A 21,656-nucleotide genomic window follows, 5' to 3' on the forward strand; every position below is an offset into this window, starting at 1 on the left:
TCTTTTTTGCTGAACTCATACCACATTTCAGACTGATAGTTTAGCAATCTATGCCATGGGAAGTTATGTGTTTTTACTTTAGAAGGTATTTGCATCATTTGGAAATTGCATGCTTTCAGATGGTTGTTTGGTATACAAAATGAAACATAAAAGCAATGTTGGAATTTCTTGAATAGTTTGAATGCAGGGCATTGCTCTTGCTTTGCAGACCTACTACCCGTCACTGCACCTTGAGTCCTATAGCAATGTTTAATCATTACATTTGCACGCTGTTGAACCTTTCACAAAGTACTTTTTACATCCTTGGTCATGTTTATTTATAGGTATTGGATAATGATGAAAGTATGAGCATGTGAATAGAACTCCAACTAAAAGAAAAATTTCAGGTGTTCCACACAATTATTATTGCTAAGTACGTATCATATGTTGTCCTCAGTTTTAAAATTTCTTGTTTGAGGAGTTATTTTAAATTTCAGTGGCAACGCCTGGTACTGGTGGCTGACACCTGTAATCCTAGTAACTCAGGTTCGAAGCTAGCTGGAGCAGGAAAGTCCTTAAGAGTCTTTGCTTCCAATTAGCTACAAAATAATAACCAGTAGTGGAGGCATGGCGCAGCAGGAGCTGGAAAGTCCGTAAGATTCTTTGTCTCCAATTAGGTACAAAAAATAATCAGTAGTGGGGGCGTGGCTCAAAGTGGTAGAGCGGTAGCCTCGAGCAAGAGCTGAGGGACAGCCCCCCAGGCCCGGAGTTCAAGCCTCATGACCGACAAAAAAAAAAAAAAAAAAAATCAGTGGCAAAGGCAAAGGAAGAACTCCAGCATACTGGTCATCTGAGTTGAAACAAATATGTGAAACTTAGGATTCAGGTTTTTGCTTTGGAAGTATGTACTTGCCATCAAGAGATTCCAGGGCAGCTACTTTTTCTGTGGAATTTAGGAGTGGGACTACAGTAGTAATATGGTTCCTTTAGGGACCGACGCGCAGTTGCGGAGGGGTTTGAGGGTTTGCGGATCGAGAACGATGTTGTACAATATAGTTAAAGGTTCACGAAAAAGTTCTTTGTGCAAGAACGGGAGAGCGCCCGGGGTACAAAGAGCAGATTTAAGGGAAAGAGGATTCGCTTGGCACACATCTGGGAGACGAACTCAAGCTTACGGCGGGGGGCGTGTGGGAAAGGCGATTTTTTTCGGAGGCTGATGGCTTTGCGTTCCCGCCTCCCGCCTCCCGACTCCACCCCTGCTTGCGCCCCACACTCCCGCAACAGTTGGTTGTTGAGGTCCGGCCTGGGCAGTGCATGGGGAGTGGGAGTCTCGCGATCGTTTAGGGGGGGTAGATGAGAGGGGAGGATGATGGGGGTGGGGGTAAGGCCGTGACGTAGGGTGGGTGGACGGAAGTGGGGCAGGGTTGAGGGTTATTTAAAGAAGGGGGGCCGAGTAAAGGGGTTGGAACCGGAGTGATTCCCCACCCTCTTGCCTCCTTCCAGCGCTTCCCAGTGCAGCCGCTGCTGCTGCCGCTGCCGCCGCCCAGGAGCCTCATCCCCTTCCTCATCTCCCCCATTCTCGTTCCCGCTCCAACGCCATGGAGTCGGACGCCGCTGCAGCGGCAGCCACCGTGGCAGTCTCGGATGCAACCGCAGCTATCGTGGTCTCAGAGGATGAGCAACCGGGGCCGTCCACCTTTAAGGACGAGGAACCGGCTACCGAGGCCACCGAAGCGATCGCGACCCCGGAGAAGGGAGAAAAGAAGGAGGTAAATAGGAAAGGGGGTGTGTATGTGTTGCATGGTGGATAAATCCCGAGCTTGGCCCCTCCGAGGGGCCCAAAGCCTGACGGTTCGGCGCCGACAGGTACTCGCGGAGCACGCCTGCGATGGGGGCGGCGGGAGTGGGAGAGAAACGCGGCAGTGGGGGGGATGGCGGGAGCGTGGGGGAGCGGCGAGTGTGGGGGCGGTGAAACAATCTCGCATTCACTCCCCTCCCCCTTTCCTTGGAGCCGCCTGGAGGGCGGGGGCGGGGCGCGGGCGAGCACGGCGAGGGGGTGGAGTGATGGTGTTATCCTGGGGCGCCAGAACCCTAGCACAGCCGCAGGCCCCCTCTGCCTCCCTGGAACTGGGGTCAAGGAGTGTGTGCGGGGGGGGGGGGGGGTGTTGGGGCAGCGCAAGCAAAAACCTTCTCTCCTCTCGCTTGAGCGCTCGCTCTCCCCCGCCTTCCCGTCGGCCTCTGCCTGGGAAATCTGGGCCCTTCAATCCCACACTCGCGCTAAATGAGCTTTTGGCTGCAGCTTATTTTTGTAATCTGAATATCAAAGTGCTCCTGGTGAGGAGAGACCAACGGATGACAGCGAAGACACTTATTTGATTGGCAGTGTCGATCTTTTAGATTGAATACAATAAAAGAAAAAAATCCCCTCCCTTGTAGGTTTGCTCTCCCGCCTGCTGAGGCAGGGGTGTCAAAAGCTCTGGCGTCGTGCGTACCCCACACATGCATGCTGCTTGAGGAAAATTTCCGACGTTTGCGCTCTCATCCTCTCCTGCCCCGCCCCCGACAGTGTACTGTTTCCCTCCTGGGCCACCCAGATGGTCCCCCAACCCGGCCCCAAGGTTTCCAAGCTTCCGCTTCCCTCTCCTAGTGGGCGCTGCTGGTTCCTAAACACGCAGGTTTCTTTCTCTCCTTTTTCTTCGTGTTTTATTTATTTATTTACTTTGTAATAACCCAGTCTCCAGGATGAGCAGCTACTCATGTAGATAAAGGGTCCGCTGTCATACCTTTTAAAGCCAAATCCACAGAGTACCAATTCTCTCCATAAAGCATATTTCACACGGGCCGAGTCATGCAAACAGAGGTATGAAATGCTTTCAAAAATTGACATTGATAATAGGAGACAGCATAAGGACATTTTATGTATAGAAAATACAGCATGGATTGTTCATGGGTGGGCTTTCACCCATTTAAGAGTAGGCATTCCAATTTAAAAAAACGGAAGGTAATTAAAATTGTGCTTCAGAGACCTCAAGCGGCTTTGTCTGAGTCATTATGCTACTATAGGACTAGAAGAAATGCTTTTCTAGGAAAGTAACACCTTTTGCGTTCAATTGAAACACTAACTTTTAATTCAGTTGCTCAACTCTTAGGAGGTTGACCAAACAGAAGGACAATTGTAGTACTGAGTGAAGCCGTGGAAATCCCACTACTTAAGATCTGTGCAGGAAGTGGCGCTGTGGCTCAAAGTGGTAGAGATCTAGCCTTGAGCCGAAGAACTGTGGGACAGCGCCCAGGTCTAGAGTTCAAGCCTCATGAACGGAAGAAAAAAAAAAAAAAAGATCTCTGCAGCGCCTGCGTCACTACGATTAAACCTGGGCTAAATACTAAACATCGATATAAATCATGTATTGGGATATGTAGTGTGTCTAAATAACTTTTATTTTCTATGCTGCGTGAATGGAAAGGCTAAACTCGAATTTCCACAATGTGTAAGTATTTTGAATTGTGAAAAGACTGAGAAATCAATTAAGAAAAACTTAAATGGTAAGCACAGAGTTGATACCAATATATTCAGGAACTCTATGGCATTATTAGAAATTGCTGAGATGGTACTTTATTTGTGGTGTCAGTATAGGGGAAATAAAATAATTTGCTACAATGATAGGCACTTCCTGAATAAGCTTACTATTGTAGTCCCTGCACTTTTTTCCTCCTCTCTAGTCCTGGGGGGTTTGAGCAATACATAGCTCCACTGCTGGCTTTTTTGATAGAGATAAAGAGTTTCTCATTCTCTGGTGCTGATGGCTCTGTTGGCTCAGGCCCCCCCTAATCCTAGCTATTCACGAGGCTGAGCTTTGAGGATTACATTTTGAAGCCAGCAATCCTGGCTACTCAAGAGGCTGAGATCTAAGGATCACAGTTCGATGCCCAGCCCCCAACAGAAAGTCTGTGAGCCTCCTAAACGCCAATTAACCACCAGAAAGCCTCAAGTGGAGCTGTGGCTCAAAGTGGTACAGTGCTAGCCCTGAGCCAAATTGCTCAACAGCAGTGTCTAGGACCTAAATCAAGCCCCACGACCGATCAAAAACAGACTTTCAGGACTGGCCTGGGCTGGTTTTGAATAGCAATCCTCAGATCTCAGCCTCTTGAGTATCTAGGATTACAGGTGTGAGCCACCGGCATCCGGCTTGGTTTATTTTTAAAACTTTAAAATGTAAAATATGTAGCCAGGTGCGGCAAAAAGGTTACTTTTTTCTCATAGTTATTGTAGTGTGATACAGACACTTGAGATCCAGCAGGTTGTTTGCTTTAAAAAACTGCTTCTCAGACTCATACTATTGTGTTGATTCTTTATTAGCATATATTAATTGTAGAAAAGACCTTTTTGTGATAATATACTTTGTTCACATTCACCCCTTCTATTAATCACCCCTTTTACCCGCCCTTAAAAAAAACTTTTATTGTCATATACATATTGTGATATACAGAGTAGTTACAGTTCCATACTAGGGTAGTATGTTTCTTGTCAAATTTGTTAGCTCCTCTTTCATTTTTATCCCACCTTCTCTCCCCAGTTTTCCCTCCCCCTCACCAAGTTGTACAGTTGGTTTGCTACATATTGTCTTGTAACCTTTTACCCTCTGTCTCACCATTTTGATGTTTCCTTTCCCTTCCTTGATTCAGACAAACATATAAACAATACCCAGGGTACCAGAATCAAATGCAGTGACAACAGGGGCAAAACCACAGGGAAGATAAATAAAAGAAAAAAGAAGTAATTTCACATAGTGTATTAGAAATAACAACAACAATGATAAACTGCTTGTTTCTATCACTTGAAGTTCATTTTGCTTAGGATCATCTTACGTGATCATATATACATAGCTATTGAGCTATTGTAATCATCTGCTAGGATTATCCTAGACATGTACTAATTGTTACCAATGAGGTAAACCATAGAGTCTATGTGTTTTTGCGTCTGGCACACTTCACTTAGTATGATTTTTTCCCAAGTCCTTCCATTTCTTTATGAATGGGGCAAGGCCATTCTCCCCCGCCCCCCCTTTTTTTTTTTACAATTCAATGAGTTTCAATACGATATTCACACATTCATATTAGACCTCCTTTGCTTTCCCCTCCTCCTGCTTATATTAATATGAATATATGTACGCATATATTTCAATATTTATACATACATATGGCATGTTATATTTTGTTGACTTTTAATAATTTCTCCTTCCTCATTTGCCAGGCTGTTAGTCATTAGCTGTTAACTTTTTTTTGTCAGTTGTGGGACTTGAACCCAGAGCCTGGCACTGTCCTTGAACTTGTTGCTTTGAGCCAAACACTCAGCCACAGTTCCACTTTTACCCTGGGCCAGCTTCAAACAGCAATTCTCAGATCTCAGCCTCCTGAGTAGCTAGGATTATAGGAGTGAATCACCAGCACATGGCTAGGTATCACTTCTTTAGCACTTTAATTACTTTCTTTTTGCCAGTCCTGGGGCTTGAACTCGGGGCCTGAGCACTGTCTTTGGTTTCTTTTTGCTCAAGGCTACTAGCACTCTACCAACTTGAGCTATAGAGCCACTTCTAGGTTTTTCTCTACATGTGGTCCTGAGGAATTGAACCCAGGGCTTCATGTATATGAAGCAAGAACTCTATCACTAGGCCATATTCCCAGCCTGTTCAATTACTTTCTTTTGGAAGAACTTACGAGTTTATTGTATACGATATAGTTGTAACAAAATCATAAAATTTCAAACAAATGTAAAATAGCAAAATGGCAGTGATGTTGAACCTCAGGGGCAAGAGACCCTGCTTCACTCTATACAGAACACATTTTAAGTCCTGGCCTCCACCATCTTTTCCTGCTGTCTATGGTGTGCCTTTTTCTGTGTTTGTTTGTTTTTTGCCATGTCACAGCTTTCATATTCAGGGGTGAGGGAAGCCAGGTTATCAAATTAGGTGGAAATGTATGAGAGTACTTCCATGTTCAACATTGTAGATGAGATTTAGTGAATTGACTTATAACACTTAGGTACTTTTTTCCCCTTTTATATATATATATTTTTATTATCAAACTGAATTACAGAGAGGTTACAGTTTCATACATTATTGCTTATCTTTTGGTTCTTGAATTTATTTGGTTTAAACAACAGTTGAATGACTTAACACTAGAAATTAGAAGATGATACCTTTGGTGGAAAGTTATAGGCCTTGTTTTTTTTTTTGGCCAGTCCTGGGCCTTGGACTCCGGGCCTGAGCACTGTCCCTGGCTTCTTCCCGCTCAAGGCTAGCACTCCGCCACTTGAGCCACAGCGCCGCTTCTGGCCGTTTTCTGTATATGTGGTGCTGGGGAATCGAACCTAGGGCCTCGTGTATCCGAGGCAGGCACTCTTGCCACTAGGCTATATCCCCAGCCCCAATATAGGCCTTGTTTTTAAAACAAGGCTTTTTTGGTGCCAGTTCTGGGGCTTGGACTCAGGGCCTGGGCACTGTCCCTGGCTTCTTTTTGCTCAGGGCTAACACTCTACCTCGTGAGCCACAGCGCCACTTCCTGCCTTTCTGCTTATTTGGTGCTGAGGAATAGAACCCAGGGCTTCATGCATGCAAGGCAAGTACTCTACTGCTAAGCCATATTCCCAGCCCAAACGAGGCTTTTAAAAAATTATCTTGTACTATATTCGCATGGCATCAAGCCTCTTAGTGGAGGGTAAAATCCTTGAAGAATATTATTCATCTTTTGTCTTTTCTTTTTTATTCTTTGTTTTTCTTTTTTGTTAGTCATGGGGCTTGAACTCTAGGCCTGGGCACTGTCCCTGAGCTCTTTTTAAGCTCTAAGCTAGCACTCTACCCACTTGAGCCACAACATCACTTCCCGTTTTCTGGTGGTTAATTGGACATGAGAGTCTCACAGACTTTCCTGCATAGGCTGGCTTTGAACTGTGATCCTCAGATCTCAGATTCCTGAGTAGCTAGGATTATAGTTGTGAGTCACCGGCTCATCTTTTATCCTTTCTGATATGAGAAATGAATTTTTGGGAACACACACATAGAATTGAGAAGGTAGGTATTTTAAATTTTGTTGTGGAGGATAGTGCCAATTAAGTAATTATGCATAACTTTTAATAGTACTACTCAAAATGAGGGATTTTAATTAGCATATATTTTTAAATGTGTATTCTACCATAAAGTAAGCAAAGAAGTAATGAATAAAATGCTTCTGCTTTCCACATATATTTGTGTATATGAGGTGACTATGTCATGTTACTCTTTTGACATTTAAAAATTACATGTACTTTTTTAAGGAATGATAGAAGAAGTGTGGATATTGATGCAACATTTTTGTTTTGCCAGTACTGGGACTGAATATAAGTGGGCAAGCAATCTACAATTTGAGCTATGCCCCATTGCCTTTTTATTTTATTTTCCAGGTGGGGTCTCATTGACTTTGCCTGCATTGGCACCAATCTCCCAATTCCCCTAGTTTTGCCTCTCCTGTAGTAGCTGGGATTACAGGAGTGTATCACTATGTCGAACTTGATAATGAATGTTTTCTTGCTTTGAAAATAAAATAACATTTATAGCGTATGTGACAGTTTGAAAGTCTGAGCTTGAAGGGATTTTCATGGTTCTCTATTTCCATCCTTCAAGAATTACATTTTGAACATTTCACATATGTGATGTATACATATGAAATGCTGTAAATAGATGATTTTCTGCTCAGTGCTCTTAACATAGGACTCTGATCAAGGTCAAAGTTTATAATCTTAATTTGAATTTCTTCAAAATAAAAATTTTAGTGAAAATTGGAAGCTATTATTCATTAATTATTGGGGCCATTTTTTTTCTTTTTGCCAGTCCTAGGGGCTTGAACTCTGGGTCTGAGCACTGTCCCTGGCTTCTTTCTGCTCAAGGCTAGCACTCTGCCACTTGAGCCACACCGCCACTTCTGGCCATTTTCTATATATATGGTGCTGAGGAATTGAACCCAGGGCTTCCTATATAGGAGGCAAGCACTCTTGCCACTAAGGCCATATTCCCAGCCCTGGGGCCATTTTTTCTTACATTTAAGGTTGCATTCTGGTGTTGATTTTTGTGTAGGTTTTCAAAACTGGTGGACAAAAACCATGATAAAATTAATATAGCTGCTTTAAAAATTTTCACAAAAGTTTATGTTTTGACTTCTGCAAAGCCTTATGTATTACAACTCAATACTCTGAGCATTGATCTTACTGGTTAGAGTTTTGTTTTTATTATTTGATTTCTTCCAGGGAAGGAGACTTAGTCTACATATGTTCTTATATTTACAAAGCTCAGCTTGTTTTAAAATTACAGGATGTGTAGTATATCACTACTTCTGCTACTAAGATTATTTCAGTCATTAAGTTACTGACTGATGTTAGCTCTTATTAAATTACAGCTTTAAAAATATCAATGGTTAACAGTTAATAGTTCTGACAAACCACTTCTATAAAATATTTATACAATATATTTTAAAAGTTTTCTTTCCAGTTGGAGGAAATTAAACCAACAGTTTGAAGCAGTCTTATTAATTTATTTTTTTAAAATATATGATCACACTTCATTACATAAATTGTAAAGGTTTTACTCTGTGGAAACAGTTTTCAAAAATGTCTTTTCAGGAACAGAAACCACAGTGGTTTCTTCTAAAAACTGGCTTACATTACATAGAGAAATACTTCTGAGAATTAATATTTTCTTGTCTCGAATTCTTTCGTTTGTGGTCAGTTATATTGGCCTGTTCCAGATTTTTAAATCATTTATTTTGTGTATACACATTTCCCCACACTTCTAAAAAAATAGGCAGAAAGTTTCAATGTGTTATCTTTGATTTTATTCTAATTAATGTAATTTCTCTGGCTTTTCAGATTTTTCTTATTGGCCTTCAGTTTCACAGAACTGGATTAATCTTAAGCCCTGCTTCATAATATGATCTCAGCATTGGTCCATGCATGTCCCACAGGGATTTATTAAGTTATTTGATTACTTTTCACTTTCTGCAAGTGAGAACATTGACCAATTTAAAGACCTTGCCTTACACTTTGCTGATATTTATTTCCTTTGGAATTCTAGAAAAACATTTCTCCGTATCAACTCAAACTTGCTACTAAAGCCTCTAAATCTGAAAAGGAAATGGACCCAGAATATGAAGAGAAAATGGTAAATATACGCTTGGCTAGGACAGAAAAATGCTATAGTTAAGTTTTTACAAATTTGAGACAGGGTCTTAGTATATATCCCTGGCTCTCCTGGATCTTGCAATCCTCCTGCTTCAGCTTCCCAAGCGCTGAGATTACAGGCATGAACCACTGACACCTAGCTCCCATGCTCTTTCTTAATCCCAAAGTAATTATTTTACTTCACTTTTTCATTTTATTATTAATTAATTCACTTATTTTTGTGCTACTTAGGGTCTTGTGCTTGCTAAGCAGGCTCTCTGCCACTTGAGCTACATCTCCTGTCCCTGTTTGCCTTGGTTATTTGGCTGTCTGCCTACTTGTGCTTCCTATGTATCGGTATAACAGGCACACACCATTGTGTCCAGTCATTGTTCTTGAACAATATCTGGGATAACAAGATGCTACCACATCCAGCCACTGGTTAAGATGGAGTGTTGAGAAATACTTTTTGCCCTAGCTGGCCTCCAATTGCTATCCTCTGCTGCTCTTGAGCCACCATGTCTGGCCCAAAATAAGTTTTGCTCTTTTTTTGTCAGTCCTGAGGCTTGAAATCAGGGCCTGTGCATTGTCCCTGAGCTTTTTCACTTATAACTAGTGCTCTTACCACTTTGAGCCACAGCGCCACTTCTGGTTTTCTGGTGGTTAATTGGAGGTAGGAGTCTCACAGACTTTCCTGCCTGGGCTGCCTTTGAACTGTGATCCTCAAATCTCGGCTTTCTGAGTAAGGATTGCAGGCCTGAGACACCAGTGTCCAGCCGAGTTTGATCATTTTTTAAAAACAGATGTCTCTATTTTTTGTGCCAGTCCTGTGGCTTGAACTGTCCTGGGCTCTGTCCCTGAACTTTTGTGCTCAAGGCTAGCACTCTACCACTTGAACCACAGCTCCACTTCTGGCTTGTATTTTTGTGGTTAATTGGAGATAAGAATCTCATGGACTTTGCTACCTGGGTTGACTTTGAACCGTGATCTTCAGATCTCAGCCTCCTGAATAGCCAGGACTTTACAGATATGAGCCACCAGCACCTGGCTCCAAAATAAGATGTTTTATGATAAAATACTTTGCCCACTGAGTGATGAAAATATAGTGGCAGTATTAGTGCAACTTTATGTCCTGAGGAAATTCCAGTCACAAAGCCAAACTCATGTGTTTTCTTTGTTCGCATATATGAATGAATGCTTCATGTTAAAGGTGTATATATAACATGATTATACACTTTTGAGACATATTTGCTCAATAACATAGTTATGCAGTACAATCTTAGTTGTAACCACATACTATGTTACTTTTTATTCAAGTATTTAATCTTTACTCACTGAAAAGTTAACAGGTGTTTGAAGCTGATTTTTTTCCCTAAGGACTTGCTTTTGCAGTAATAGGAGTAAGCAGAGATGAAGTACATTTTTTTGGTTGTTGATAGTTATTTTTTAATACTCCATGCCTTAATGTTTTAAGGACACATCTAATGAGACAGTTAATGCTTTAACAACTCTAAAAACAACATTCCAATGAGGATAACATAAAATGGAATGCTTTTGGCCTCTTTCCAGCTTGTGATCTGAATGTATTTGTCTAACTTGTATTTATGTCAATGAACTCTTCTGTAAGTTTCTATTGCTGTTAATCGCATATCTTTCATTAGCAATCATGTATTCTCTACCCCATGGTCAGAAAGTTACTTTGAAAAAAAAAATCATCATGATTTTCTTTTTCCTACAAGGATGTATGTGTATTTTGATCTTTTAAGGTTTTTATAGTGAATAAAGTTTTATTGTATTTATGATGCTTTACAGTTCCTTGGGGGAATTACATATGTGTGTACTTTTTCTAAATCTCTTTTGGGGGCAACTTCATATATTCTAACTTAAAATGCAGTTTTCCAGATCCCTGTAATTGAAGAGACAAATGTTTATTATTTTATTGTACCATGACATTAAAAATATTTCACACAAAACGATACTGTATTTTTAGATTTCAGTTATTTCCAGGTACAACTTGAAAGAATCCTGAGTTCATTTTATTTATCATTCAATAATTTGAATTTCTATAACTGAGATGTATATATGATGTTTAATTTTCTTACTATTTAGGGAAAGGAAATCATATTTTGGAAAGAGGATCAGTTTTCTGTAAGAAGGTTATTTCTTTTTTGGGAGTGGGTATTGGGGATTAAACTCAGGGCCTTAGCTTAACCACAGGACTTCACCCCCTTAACCTCAAGAAGGCTACTTCTTGTTGAGATACTTACTAACTCTGTCAGATCATCTGGCTTCTACTAAAACTGTTTGAAAATATCCTATTTACTAGTTATTGAAGTGTCAACAAGTTCCATACTCCTGTCTGTGCTACAATTTTATTTTCTGTAAAATGTGTATCACACGAGTAACTATTCTTAAGGGAATTAAATGGGTTAGTATGTTTAAACCATGGAACATTGTTTAAACCACTGATGACACTGTACATAGTAAGTGTGATATAAGCATTTACAGAATATTTTTGAGTGAATAAAAAGACCTACTCTTTTCTTTTGTTTTGTAAATCAGAAAACAGACCGAGCAAAGAGATTTGAATTTTTACTGAAGCAGACAGAACTTTTTGCACATTTTATTCAACCTTCAGCACAGAAATCTCCAACATCTCCTTTGAGCATGAAATTGGGACGTCCTCGAATTAAGAAAGAAGAAAAGCAGAGCGTAATGTCTGTTGGAGAGTATGTTGGCATCCTTCTACTTTGTTCATTTTCTCTTTCCCTGTTGCTTGCTCTGTTTCTCCTATTTCCTTTTGGGCTTTACTAATTTAGTAAAATTTTACATAAAATAGGGTTATTACTAATGTGACTCTGTTTTGGAGACAAGAGTATATTTTCTTCACCAGAAATCAATCAGTTAAAATGTTGGTTAATTTTACAAACTTCCAAGTAAGACACTAGCAATATCCTTTATTCCATGAAAGATGTTAGTAGAGAACGCTGATTTCATTGACACCTTGGTATGTGAGGTGAATACAAAGGTCTTTCTGTTTTCAATTCAGTAATCGCCACAGGCGTACAGAACAAGAAGAAGATGAAGAGTTACTGTCAGAGAGTCGAAAAACATCAAATGTGTGTATCAGATTTGAGGTGTCACCTTCATGTAAGTACTTCATTACACACTTTTTAGTTTTCATAAACTTTGACTTGAGTGTACTGATGAATGTATGACATCTCCTTGATTTTTTTTTTCAGATGTAAAAGGAGGGCCTCTGAGAGATTATCAGATTCGAGGACTGAACTGGTTGATTTCCTTGTATGAAAATGGAGTCAATGGTATTTTGGCTGATGAGATGGTAAGGAGCTGGTGATTAAAATACATTATTAGGTATTAGTATTTTAATAAGTTATTTATTATCTTTAGTTGTACAAAGGAGTTGCCATTCAACAGTTTATGAATACAATGCATCATGCTAAATGTCACCCCTTTTATCATCCTTACCCATGTCTCCCAATCCCACACTTTATCTGAATTTTCATTATTTTGTAGGATATGAATTGGATTTTATGACTGTATTCCCCCTCAACCTCCCTTGTCTTCATTCATCTACTCCCTCTACTTGATCCCCCCATTGAGTTCCTATTTCATAGTATTTATTTTGTTGGTCTGTGAGTTAGCTTTTCTAAAGAATTCTACCATCCCTGAATCTACCATTATTTTGGGTAATACATTTGTGTACATTTGCATACTACTCCAGAGTTTTTACTTACATATTTATAAGTTTCATATATGAGAGAAAACATGCATCTTTTGCGTCTTTGGGCTTGACTTCACTTAAGATGATTTTTTTCCACGTCCTTCAACTTCTTTGCAAATGATGCAATATCATTCTTTGTAATGGATGAATGAAATCACATTCATTCATTGAGGTGCATCTGGGCTGATTGCATACTCTGGCTACAGTAACTAGGGTTGCAGTGAACATGGTTGGGCTGGTGACTTTACTGTAACCTGGTTTGTGATCTTTTGGATAAATTCCCAGGAGTGGAATTGCTAGTTCATAGGACAGTTCTATTTCGTGTTTCGAGGACTCTCTATACTGCTTTCCAGAGTGGTTGAACAAGTTTATATTTCTACCAACAGTGTGCTAAGGTACCATTTCCCCCACTTCTGGGCCATCTCTGAATTCTTGATGATGGCCATTCTAACTGAGGTGAGATGGAATCTCAGTGTTGTTTTAATTTGCATTTCATTTATGGCTAGAGATGTTGATCATTTCTTCATGTGTCTGTTGGCCATTTTTACTACTTCTGAGAAGTCTATTTAGGTCATTTATTAATTGGACTGTTGATTCTTTGAGGGTTCAGTTCTCTTTTTATCATTCAGGAAATTATCAATTTATTTCATTTTTTTATCCTCCTCCCTCATTTTCTCCCACCTCCTGCCTCCCCAGTTCCCTCCCCCACGAGTTGTATAGTTTATTTCAATATATTGTCTTGTAAGTATCACTGTTTTCCTTTCCTTTCTATCCAATGGAAGATTTTGAGGAATATTGGTGTTAGCTCTTCTTTGAAGTAATGATAGAATACTTCAGTGAATCCATCTAGTCTGGGCTTTTCTTTGTTCAGAGACTATTACTACTTCAATCTAATTGCTTATCGTGGATCTACCTAGATGTTTTATATCTATCCTCTTGGTTCAATTTTGGCAGGTCAACTGTGTCTTGAAATCTATCCATTTCTTCTAGACTTTTCAGTTATTTAAGTATGTTTCTAAAGTGTTTCCTTATGCTTCTTTGAACTTCTTTAGCATTTGTTGTTATATTCTCTTTTTCATTTGTAATTGTATTGGGTCACTTCTCTTTTGGTCAAATTAACAAGGGCTTTATCAATTATATTTATTTTTTCCAAGAACCAACTTTTTGTTTCATTGAGTCTTTGTATATTTAGTCTCCAGTTCATCAATTTATGCCCTAAACTTTACTATTTCTTTGTCTGCTAATTGTAGGTTTGATTTTTTTCCTGTTCTTCCCACATATTTATTTACTTTAATTTGGTTATATGCCCAAAAGTGGTATGGTGACGTCTTAAAGTAGGTCAGATTTTAATGTTTTGAGGATTCTCCATACTGGTTGTAATTTTCTACCAACAGTCCATGAAGGTTGTTCCTTTTTTCCCTTCATCCTTACTAGTATTTCCAACAATACCATTTTGAAGGTTTTGAAGCATAACATCCATAAAACCTATCCAATTAAGAGACATTATTATTTTTTAGCTTTTCAAATGTAATTTTATTGTTACTATTAATATAATGTATAGAGGAATTACTGTTTCATAAGTCAGGTGATGAGTACATTTCATTTTTTTGGAAAGTCTTACCCCTTCCTTTATTTTCCCCCACCAATTTGCTTCTTTTTAATAGAAAAAACCAATGTATGCATTCATCATCAACAACAAAATAATGAACTGGTGACTTTTGCCTGTAATCGTAGCTACAAAGGGGGCTGAGATCTGAGGATCTCTGTTCAAAGCCAGCCTGGGCAGGGAAGTCCATGAGACTCTTATCTCCAATTAACCACCAGAAAAACTGGACGTGGTGCTGTGGTAGAGCACTAGCCTTGAGCTGAAGAGGTCAGGGACAGTGCCTAGGCCCTGAGTTCAAGAGGCATTATTATTAGGGTTTATCATAAAATTAAACTATGAAAGTGGTTTATAGATAGACTTATAAAGGAAAATATGTTTTCCTTAGAAGTAGATCCAAAAGCTGTTTTATTATTTGTTCATTTGTTTTCATTTGTTGTGCTGGGGGTAGAAGTCAGGGCTCATACATTCTAGGCAAGTGCTCTACCAGTGTACTAAACCTACACCAACTGTTTTCAGAGGTCAGACAGCATAAGGTATGGTCCTTTCCCCATGTTAGCTGGCATGTTCAAGTGTGTGTGTGTGTGTGTGTGTGTGTGTGTGTGTGGTGTGTGTGTGTGTGTTTATGCATGCCAGTACTGGGGCTCTAACTCAGATCTGGGCACTATCCTTGAGCTTTTTTGCTCAAGGTTGGCACCCTGCTGCTTGAGCCACAGCTCTTCCATGTTTTTGGTGATTCATTGGAGATAAGAGTGTCACAATATTTTCTACTTGGGTTCTGGCTTTGAACTGTCATCTCAGATCTCAGCCTTCTAAAAAAGTAGCTAGGATTGTAGGTATGAGCCACCAACATCTGGCTTAATGTGTGTGTGTGTGTGTGTGTGTGTGTTGTGTGTCTGTGTGTCTGTTTGCTGTGCTGGGAATTGAACGTAGGGCCTTGGCCTTGCAAGGTATACATCCTCATTGGTATGATGAGTATGTTACTTCTTAAGAAGTCCATTAGAGTAGATGACCTTTTTTGCCCATGGGCACTGCCTCTGACCACTTTTGGTTTTCTTGTGGTTAGTTGGAGATAAGAGCCTCAAGGACTTTCCTGCCTGGGTTGGCATTGAATCACAATTCTCAGATCTCAGCCTTCTGAGTAGCTAGAGATTATAGGTATGAGCCACCAGTACCTGGGTAGGTGATCTTTAAAGTCCTTCTTGATGCAAAATTTTAATATTTTGTTCCTCAGGCCTGAAGACAGTGATGTACTAGTAGAAGCCACATACCTCTTTAGATGCATAGCCTGAGTATTTCATGTCTGTGTTATAATAATGTTGGGGGCATTAGGAAAGGCTGACAAAGAAAACTTATCTTTGTGAAATACACACACACACACACACACACATACACACAAGCACACACTTCCTACTTTTGCAGCTTAGAAAAATTTTCTATTACTTTGTTCGGTCTTTTAGGAGTAAAAATATCCTAAAATATAAGTTGTTTCTTGAGCAACATTTTGAGTGCAATTTCATGATTTTTTTTTTTTTTGCCAGTCCTTGGGCTTGGACTCAGCCTGAGCACTGTCCCTGGCTTCTTTTTGCTCAAGGCTAGCACTCTACCACTTGAGCCACAGCGCCACCTTTTGCCATTTTCTATATATGTGGTGCTGGGGAATCAAACCCAGGGCTTCATGTACGGGAGGCAAGCACTCTTGCCACTAGGCCATATTCGCAGCCCCTTCATGATTTTTTTTTTTTGTCTTCACAGTAAGTAGTGAATTGAAATGTGCTTTCTTGGTATGATTTATAAAAGACTTTCTTAGGGCAGGGAGAAGGGATACAGAAAGAATTATTTGATCAGCAAAATCTGCCACATTGAACAATTGTTATGTGTCAAAGAGAAATATGCCTTTTTACTTTTAATTGCTAAAATATAATTTCTGATGTAACCTGGTAAGCAAGCCTCTGATAATATTATTACTGTTTCATTACATTATAATTGTTTTATTAAAGCAATTCTATTTATGCATTTTTTCCCCTGTGGTGATAATGCAGGGTCTTGGTAAGACCTTACAAACCATTGCTTTGCTTGGCTATCTGAAACACTACCGAAACATTCCTGGACCACACATGGTTTTAGTTCCAAAGTCGACTTTACACAATTGGATGAATGAATTTAAACGATGGGTTCCTGCTCTTCGTGTTATTTGCTTCGTGGGAGACAAAGAAGTGAGAGTAAGTGAGAAACAAGTCTAAAATGTCTTGTTATGTGTCCTTTAAGCTATGTCTGTATAACTAACATATTCTTTTAATCATCTTGACATCATAGGAAGCAATTTATCATGCATCATCTCTTTTTACATTGAACTAAATCATTAACATAAGCATTTTTTTGTGCTAGTCCTGGGCCTTGAACTCATGGCACTGTCCCAGAGCTTTTGTGCTGAAGGCTAAAAGTGTTTTACCACTTGATTCCCAGTTCCATTTCTAGCTTTTTGGTGGTTAATTGGAGATTAGAGTCTCACAAACTTTTCTACCTGGGTTGGTTTTGAACTGTAATCTTCAGTTTTCAGCCTCTTGGCTAGCTAAGATTACAAGGTGTGAGCCACCACTGGTGCCTAGCTCTTAAAAGTTTTTAAATTGTACTTTTAAGTGACTCTTTTTATTAAAAAAATCTTATTTTACTCGCAGTATATCTGATCAGTGACTATTGTTTGTGCTATTTTGGAGTCAGAAATTTATGTATTACATTATTACATTGTTTTCTATTTAAAAGTTCTCACTTTTTTTCCCCCAGTACTGGGGTTTGAAACAGGGTTGTATATGTGCTACACAAGCACTATCATTTGAACCAGCCTACATCTCATTTTTGCTTTTTTTTCCAGCCTTGGGGCTTGAACTCTGCACTTGAGCCTTTTCCCTGAGCATCTTTATGTTTAAGGCTGGCGCTCTACCACTTCAGCCACAGCACTACTTCCTGCTTTTTCTGAGTAGTTTTTCTGAGATAAGTCGTGGATTTTCCTGCCCAGGCTGGCTTTGAACTTCAATCTTCACATCTCAGCCTCCTGAGCAGCTAGGATTAGAGGTGTGAGCTACTAGTGCCTGGCCCAGTTTTTCTTTTCAAAGTTATTTTTAGGAATACGGTCTTGGGGTTGGGGGAGGAACTAGCCATGGAAGTTGGCCATCCTACTTAAGCTTCCTGAATGAATGATAAGTGTGTTTTTACCACACCCACTTTTTTTATTGAGTTAGAATTCTCACTGAGTGTTTTGAACTCCAAGATTCCAGGTCTCTGTCCTGGTTTTTAGGCATGAGCTGGCTATGAATTCTAACTTTCAACTTGGTATACACAATCACATGTATATATTTCAAGTGGAATATCTATATAAAGCCTTATATTTTGTGTGTACGCATAACATGTACATGTTTATATATCCTCAGGTAATATTACAAACTTGTCTTTATCTAAATTAGCCATTTATCAATCTAGCAGACCATAATTATTTTAGAACTGTTGAATTTTTCTGAAAGAAATTATACAAAACACAAAATGTATAATTTATTTACAAAGCATATAGAATTTGTCTTTAGTTTTGCCTCCAGAGAATGTAATTTAAAGATATCTTTTACATATTTAGATAGATTATCAAAAGATATTTTCAAAAGAATGCTAGCTTAATGAATTATGTAATTTTTTCCTGTTCATTTTGCTTGAAGAAAAATGACTTAAATTTAACTTATACATAATTTAAATATTGAAATACTGAGTTCATCAATTTAGAATTATAAGCTTATAATTGTTCCCTATGCCTAATATCTCCCTAAAGGAAATTAGTAATTTATACTCCTTCTTGGTCATTGCTATTAAGAAGTTTGCAGTTGTAAATTATTGATCTTCGGCTAAAATCGTTGTTGCTGGCAGCCCTGGGGCTTGACCTCAGGGCCTGGGCTCTGTCCCTAAGCTTCATTATGAGATTGGTGGTTATGAAGAGTTATTTTGTCTGTGTCTTTTTGGCATATTTGTGTTATGAAGACAGCCTAATAATTAGTAATCTGTTGATGTGAGCTTTTCTAGTTCATCCAGTGTTCTTAGTACTTATTAAGGAGTATCTTCGTTTCTTTTCTGTTGGTGAATATGTTAGCTTCATATCTGTGTGAGTGGCCACAAAGGTAATTGGGCTCTAATTTTCTTAATCTAAGTGGATGTGACTAAATGATCCTCAGTCTTTCAAACTCTTATTTTCTGGCACTTGAAATGTATGATGATCTTATTGGCAGTTTCTAATGTAAAGAACTTTATTTTTAATTAGGCTGCTTTTATTCGTGATGAAATGATGCCAGGGGAGTGGGATGTTTGTGTTACTTCTTATGAGATGGTAATTAAAGAGAAATCTGTATTCAAAAAGTTTCACTGGCGATACCTTGTCATTGATGAAGCTCACAGAATAAAAAATGAAAAATCTAAGGTAAGTTCTCAGTATCATCATTGAAATTTTAGTTACCAGATCTGTTTGTTTACATTTTTGTATTCAAAATTAATGGAAGATTGTGGTTTTATTCACAGAATGTGAATGAAAATCAGTTTATGAAAATAGTATTACAATGTAAATTATTATGAATACTAAATAAATAAAAGTTGAGCACAAATTTTAATGTAAAGAAAATTGGGTTCTCATTTGAAATCTCTCCTGTTGTAGCTTAACTATGAAAGCTACATTATTTTAGTATTGTTGACAATCTCTGTGTACAAATATCATTTGCATTGACTTTTTTTTATTGAGGAGCTACCTCATGTGTATTCATATGGGTTAGAAAAAAGAGACTTTCCTGGAATTATCTGACTTAATGTGAATTAGATTCTGTTGTTAACATTGGAAAATACCAATATGTTTTTGCCATTCAACTTTATCAACAGTAGAAAAAGCTTCAATTATTTTGATGAACACCTCTCTTTGGATCACTGGGCTACTTTGGGGAAAACAGGGACAGAACTGGAGCAAACTCACCAGGTGGAGCATACTAGTTTCAAATTGCAACTAATACCTGATAAGAGAACGCATGTTAGAGAATAATTATTTTAAGAGTTTTAAAAATGTATTTTTATTAATACTGTTCTTTCTTACTTTTGACTTAATTTTTTGTGGTAGTACTGGAGATGGAACTCAGGGCCTCATATGTGCCAGGGCAGGCACTACCACTTGAGCTATGTTTCTAGTCCCTTTTTGGTTATTTTTTAAGATTATAAACTGGCCTCCACTTCCTCTCCTGACATGCCTACCTCCAGGGACCTCCACATACATTGCCAGCTATCTAGAAGTACTCCAGGCCAGTCCTTTTAGGTTTGTATGGGAGCTTCCATTACATGAGCTTGATTAACTTAACCTTCAGTCCCTCTCCCCTACCTGCATGGCTTTGGTCTCTCCCATGTCCAGTCCCATTCTGAAGCTAACCTAACCAGGGGCTACCAGCCATTAGTGATTCCAATAGCATGCAACCAAGGCAATGCATTCTGGAGATAACAGGGCAGGAGACCAAATATATGCGCGCGCGCGTGTGTGTGAGTGTGTGTGACAGTACATCCTCCCTGTATTCCAGATGGTGCTCAGGGGCTTCTTCCCATAGTGATCTCACAGGCAGGCTGCATATGAATTTGCACCTCTAAGTGTTGGAAAGGACAAAACAGGAACAGAAAAGGCTATCTGTGGCCCCAGCCCTATCTCAATACTTGGTACCCCTATTCTTGATAGGGTAAAACTGCGGTTTACACTGTTTTGAAGGGACCTTTCCCCCCATCCTCTGCTTAGTTTCCCTTGAATAAGGAAACACTTTGCAGTGTTTTGCCTTTGGGCTGGTAGTTTACACAACAGATCCATCTCAAGTGCGGTGCTGTGCGAAATCACCTTTACATAAAATTTTAAAAAATGTACTCATTACCTGATTTATGTCACTGTAATCCCTCTGTACATACCTTTACAATAAAAAAGAATAAAAAATTTAAAAAGCTCTTTTGCTAAAAAAAGAAAACCTTCACTATTCAATAAAAGTATTGCACAACACTGCTACTGCGAAGTATAACTATGTAAAATGTTTGAAGCATTTCTATACTTGAAAGTACCAAGATACTGATATCTGATACTCTTCCCATCATTTCAAAATTATGTAGTCTAGGTTACTATTTTATACAGTAATATCTTCTCAGCAACTATAGTCATTTACATACCTACCTAAGCAAGAATAAAAAAAAACCCATATTCAAAAAAACCCCTCCAGTGCTTCTATTATATTCAAGGATGTTTTCTGTTTAGAGGTGGAATAAGGGGTTCTCTGCTTAGTAGACTGAATTCAAGGTTTGTTGCTCAACTTCCAAGCCAGTAAGGAGGAGCGCAGCTGTGAGGTCTCTAAGCCTACCCCGAATTCTCTAATCTTTTTGTGGCTATGTCTTCAAAATAAAATGTAAGAAGGAACTAATGATTTGTTAAAGCAAATGGATGCTGTTGCTATTAGCATATCCCATCTAGCCTAGTGCACAGGACTTGATATAATGGGTTAATAAAATGCCCATATCCTGCCAGACAAACACAACCCAGGAGATAAATCTTAGCTCTGGACATAGTTGCCTATGAATGTGAGTTTCACAGCAAACATACAGCCTTAACTTAGGTTTTCAGGTTTTACAATCACTGCCTTATTGTTTAACCTCTATTTAAGTTGTCCTAATAAAGGAAAAGGTGCATGTTTATTTATGGCCCTTGTAAATATAAATGTAGTGACCTATGCCTTCAAATTATGTTTCTGTGGCAATGTATATTCCAGTCAATAGTTGTTTACAGAAAAAAATGGAACATGGTAATTGTTTATGTATAAGAATGCCCCCTGTAAAATCTTAGTCCCTGGAATTGTCTGTCCTAAAACAATTCATAAAACCCGAAATTCAGTAACTAAAGAGAGCCTAGAATTCTAAAAAAATTCTGTTTTCTTTAAGTAGTTATATATGTGTTGATTATTTTTAAGGCAGGGTTTCTCATTATGCCTGTGCTTGCCTGTGCTGTCATCCTCTGACTTGTGCTTCCTTGTGTCTCTGAGAAGTCAGGTGTGTGCCCAGCTACATAGCGTAATGGAGTCTTAAGAACTTTTCATTCTTTAGGCTGGCTTGGAATG

At 39.0% G+C, this 21,656-nt stretch overlaps 1 protein-coding gene across 5 annotated transcripts in view; it reads left to right on the forward strand.

The window, feature by feature from the left end:
* The first annotated feature begins 1,340 nt into the window (after nucleotides 1-1,340).
* Nucleotides 1,341-21,656, forward strand: part of Smarca1 (SWI/SNF related, matrix associated, actin dependent regulator of chromatin, subfamily a, member 1) — a 77,628-nt gene continuing 57,312 nt past the window's right edge. For 4 of the 5 annotated variants that reach the window (XM_048336345.1, XM_048336350.1, XM_048336349.1 and 1 more), the window contains exons 1-7: nucleotides 1,428-1,748; nucleotides 9,078-9,164; nucleotides 11,726-11,892; nucleotides 12,213-12,313; nucleotides 12,406-12,506; nucleotides 16,554-16,733; nucleotides 18,809-18,964. In XM_048336345.1, the coding sequence (XP_048192302.1) occupies nucleotides 1,578-1,748; nucleotides 9,078-9,164; nucleotides 11,726-11,892; nucleotides 12,213-12,313; nucleotides 12,406-12,506; nucleotides 16,554-16,733; nucleotides 18,809-18,964 (963 nt within the window). In that variant the 5' untranslated portion in view covers nucleotides 1,428-1,577. Of the gene's footprint in view, nucleotides 1,749-9,077; nucleotides 9,165-11,725; nucleotides 11,893-12,212; nucleotides 12,314-12,405; nucleotides 12,507-16,553; nucleotides 16,734-18,808; nucleotides 18,965-21,656 lie in introns of all 5 variants that reach the window. The other variant, XM_048336348.1, reaches the window with a different exon arrangement.

The sequence above is a fragment of the Perognathus longimembris genome, chromosome 28 (assembly GCF_023159225.1).
Source record: "Perognathus longimembris pacificus isolate PPM17 chromosome 28, ASM2315922v1, whole genome shotgun sequence".
Lineage (NCBI taxonomy): Eukaryota > Metazoa > Chordata > Mammalia > Rodentia > Heteromyidae > Perognathus > Perognathus longimembris.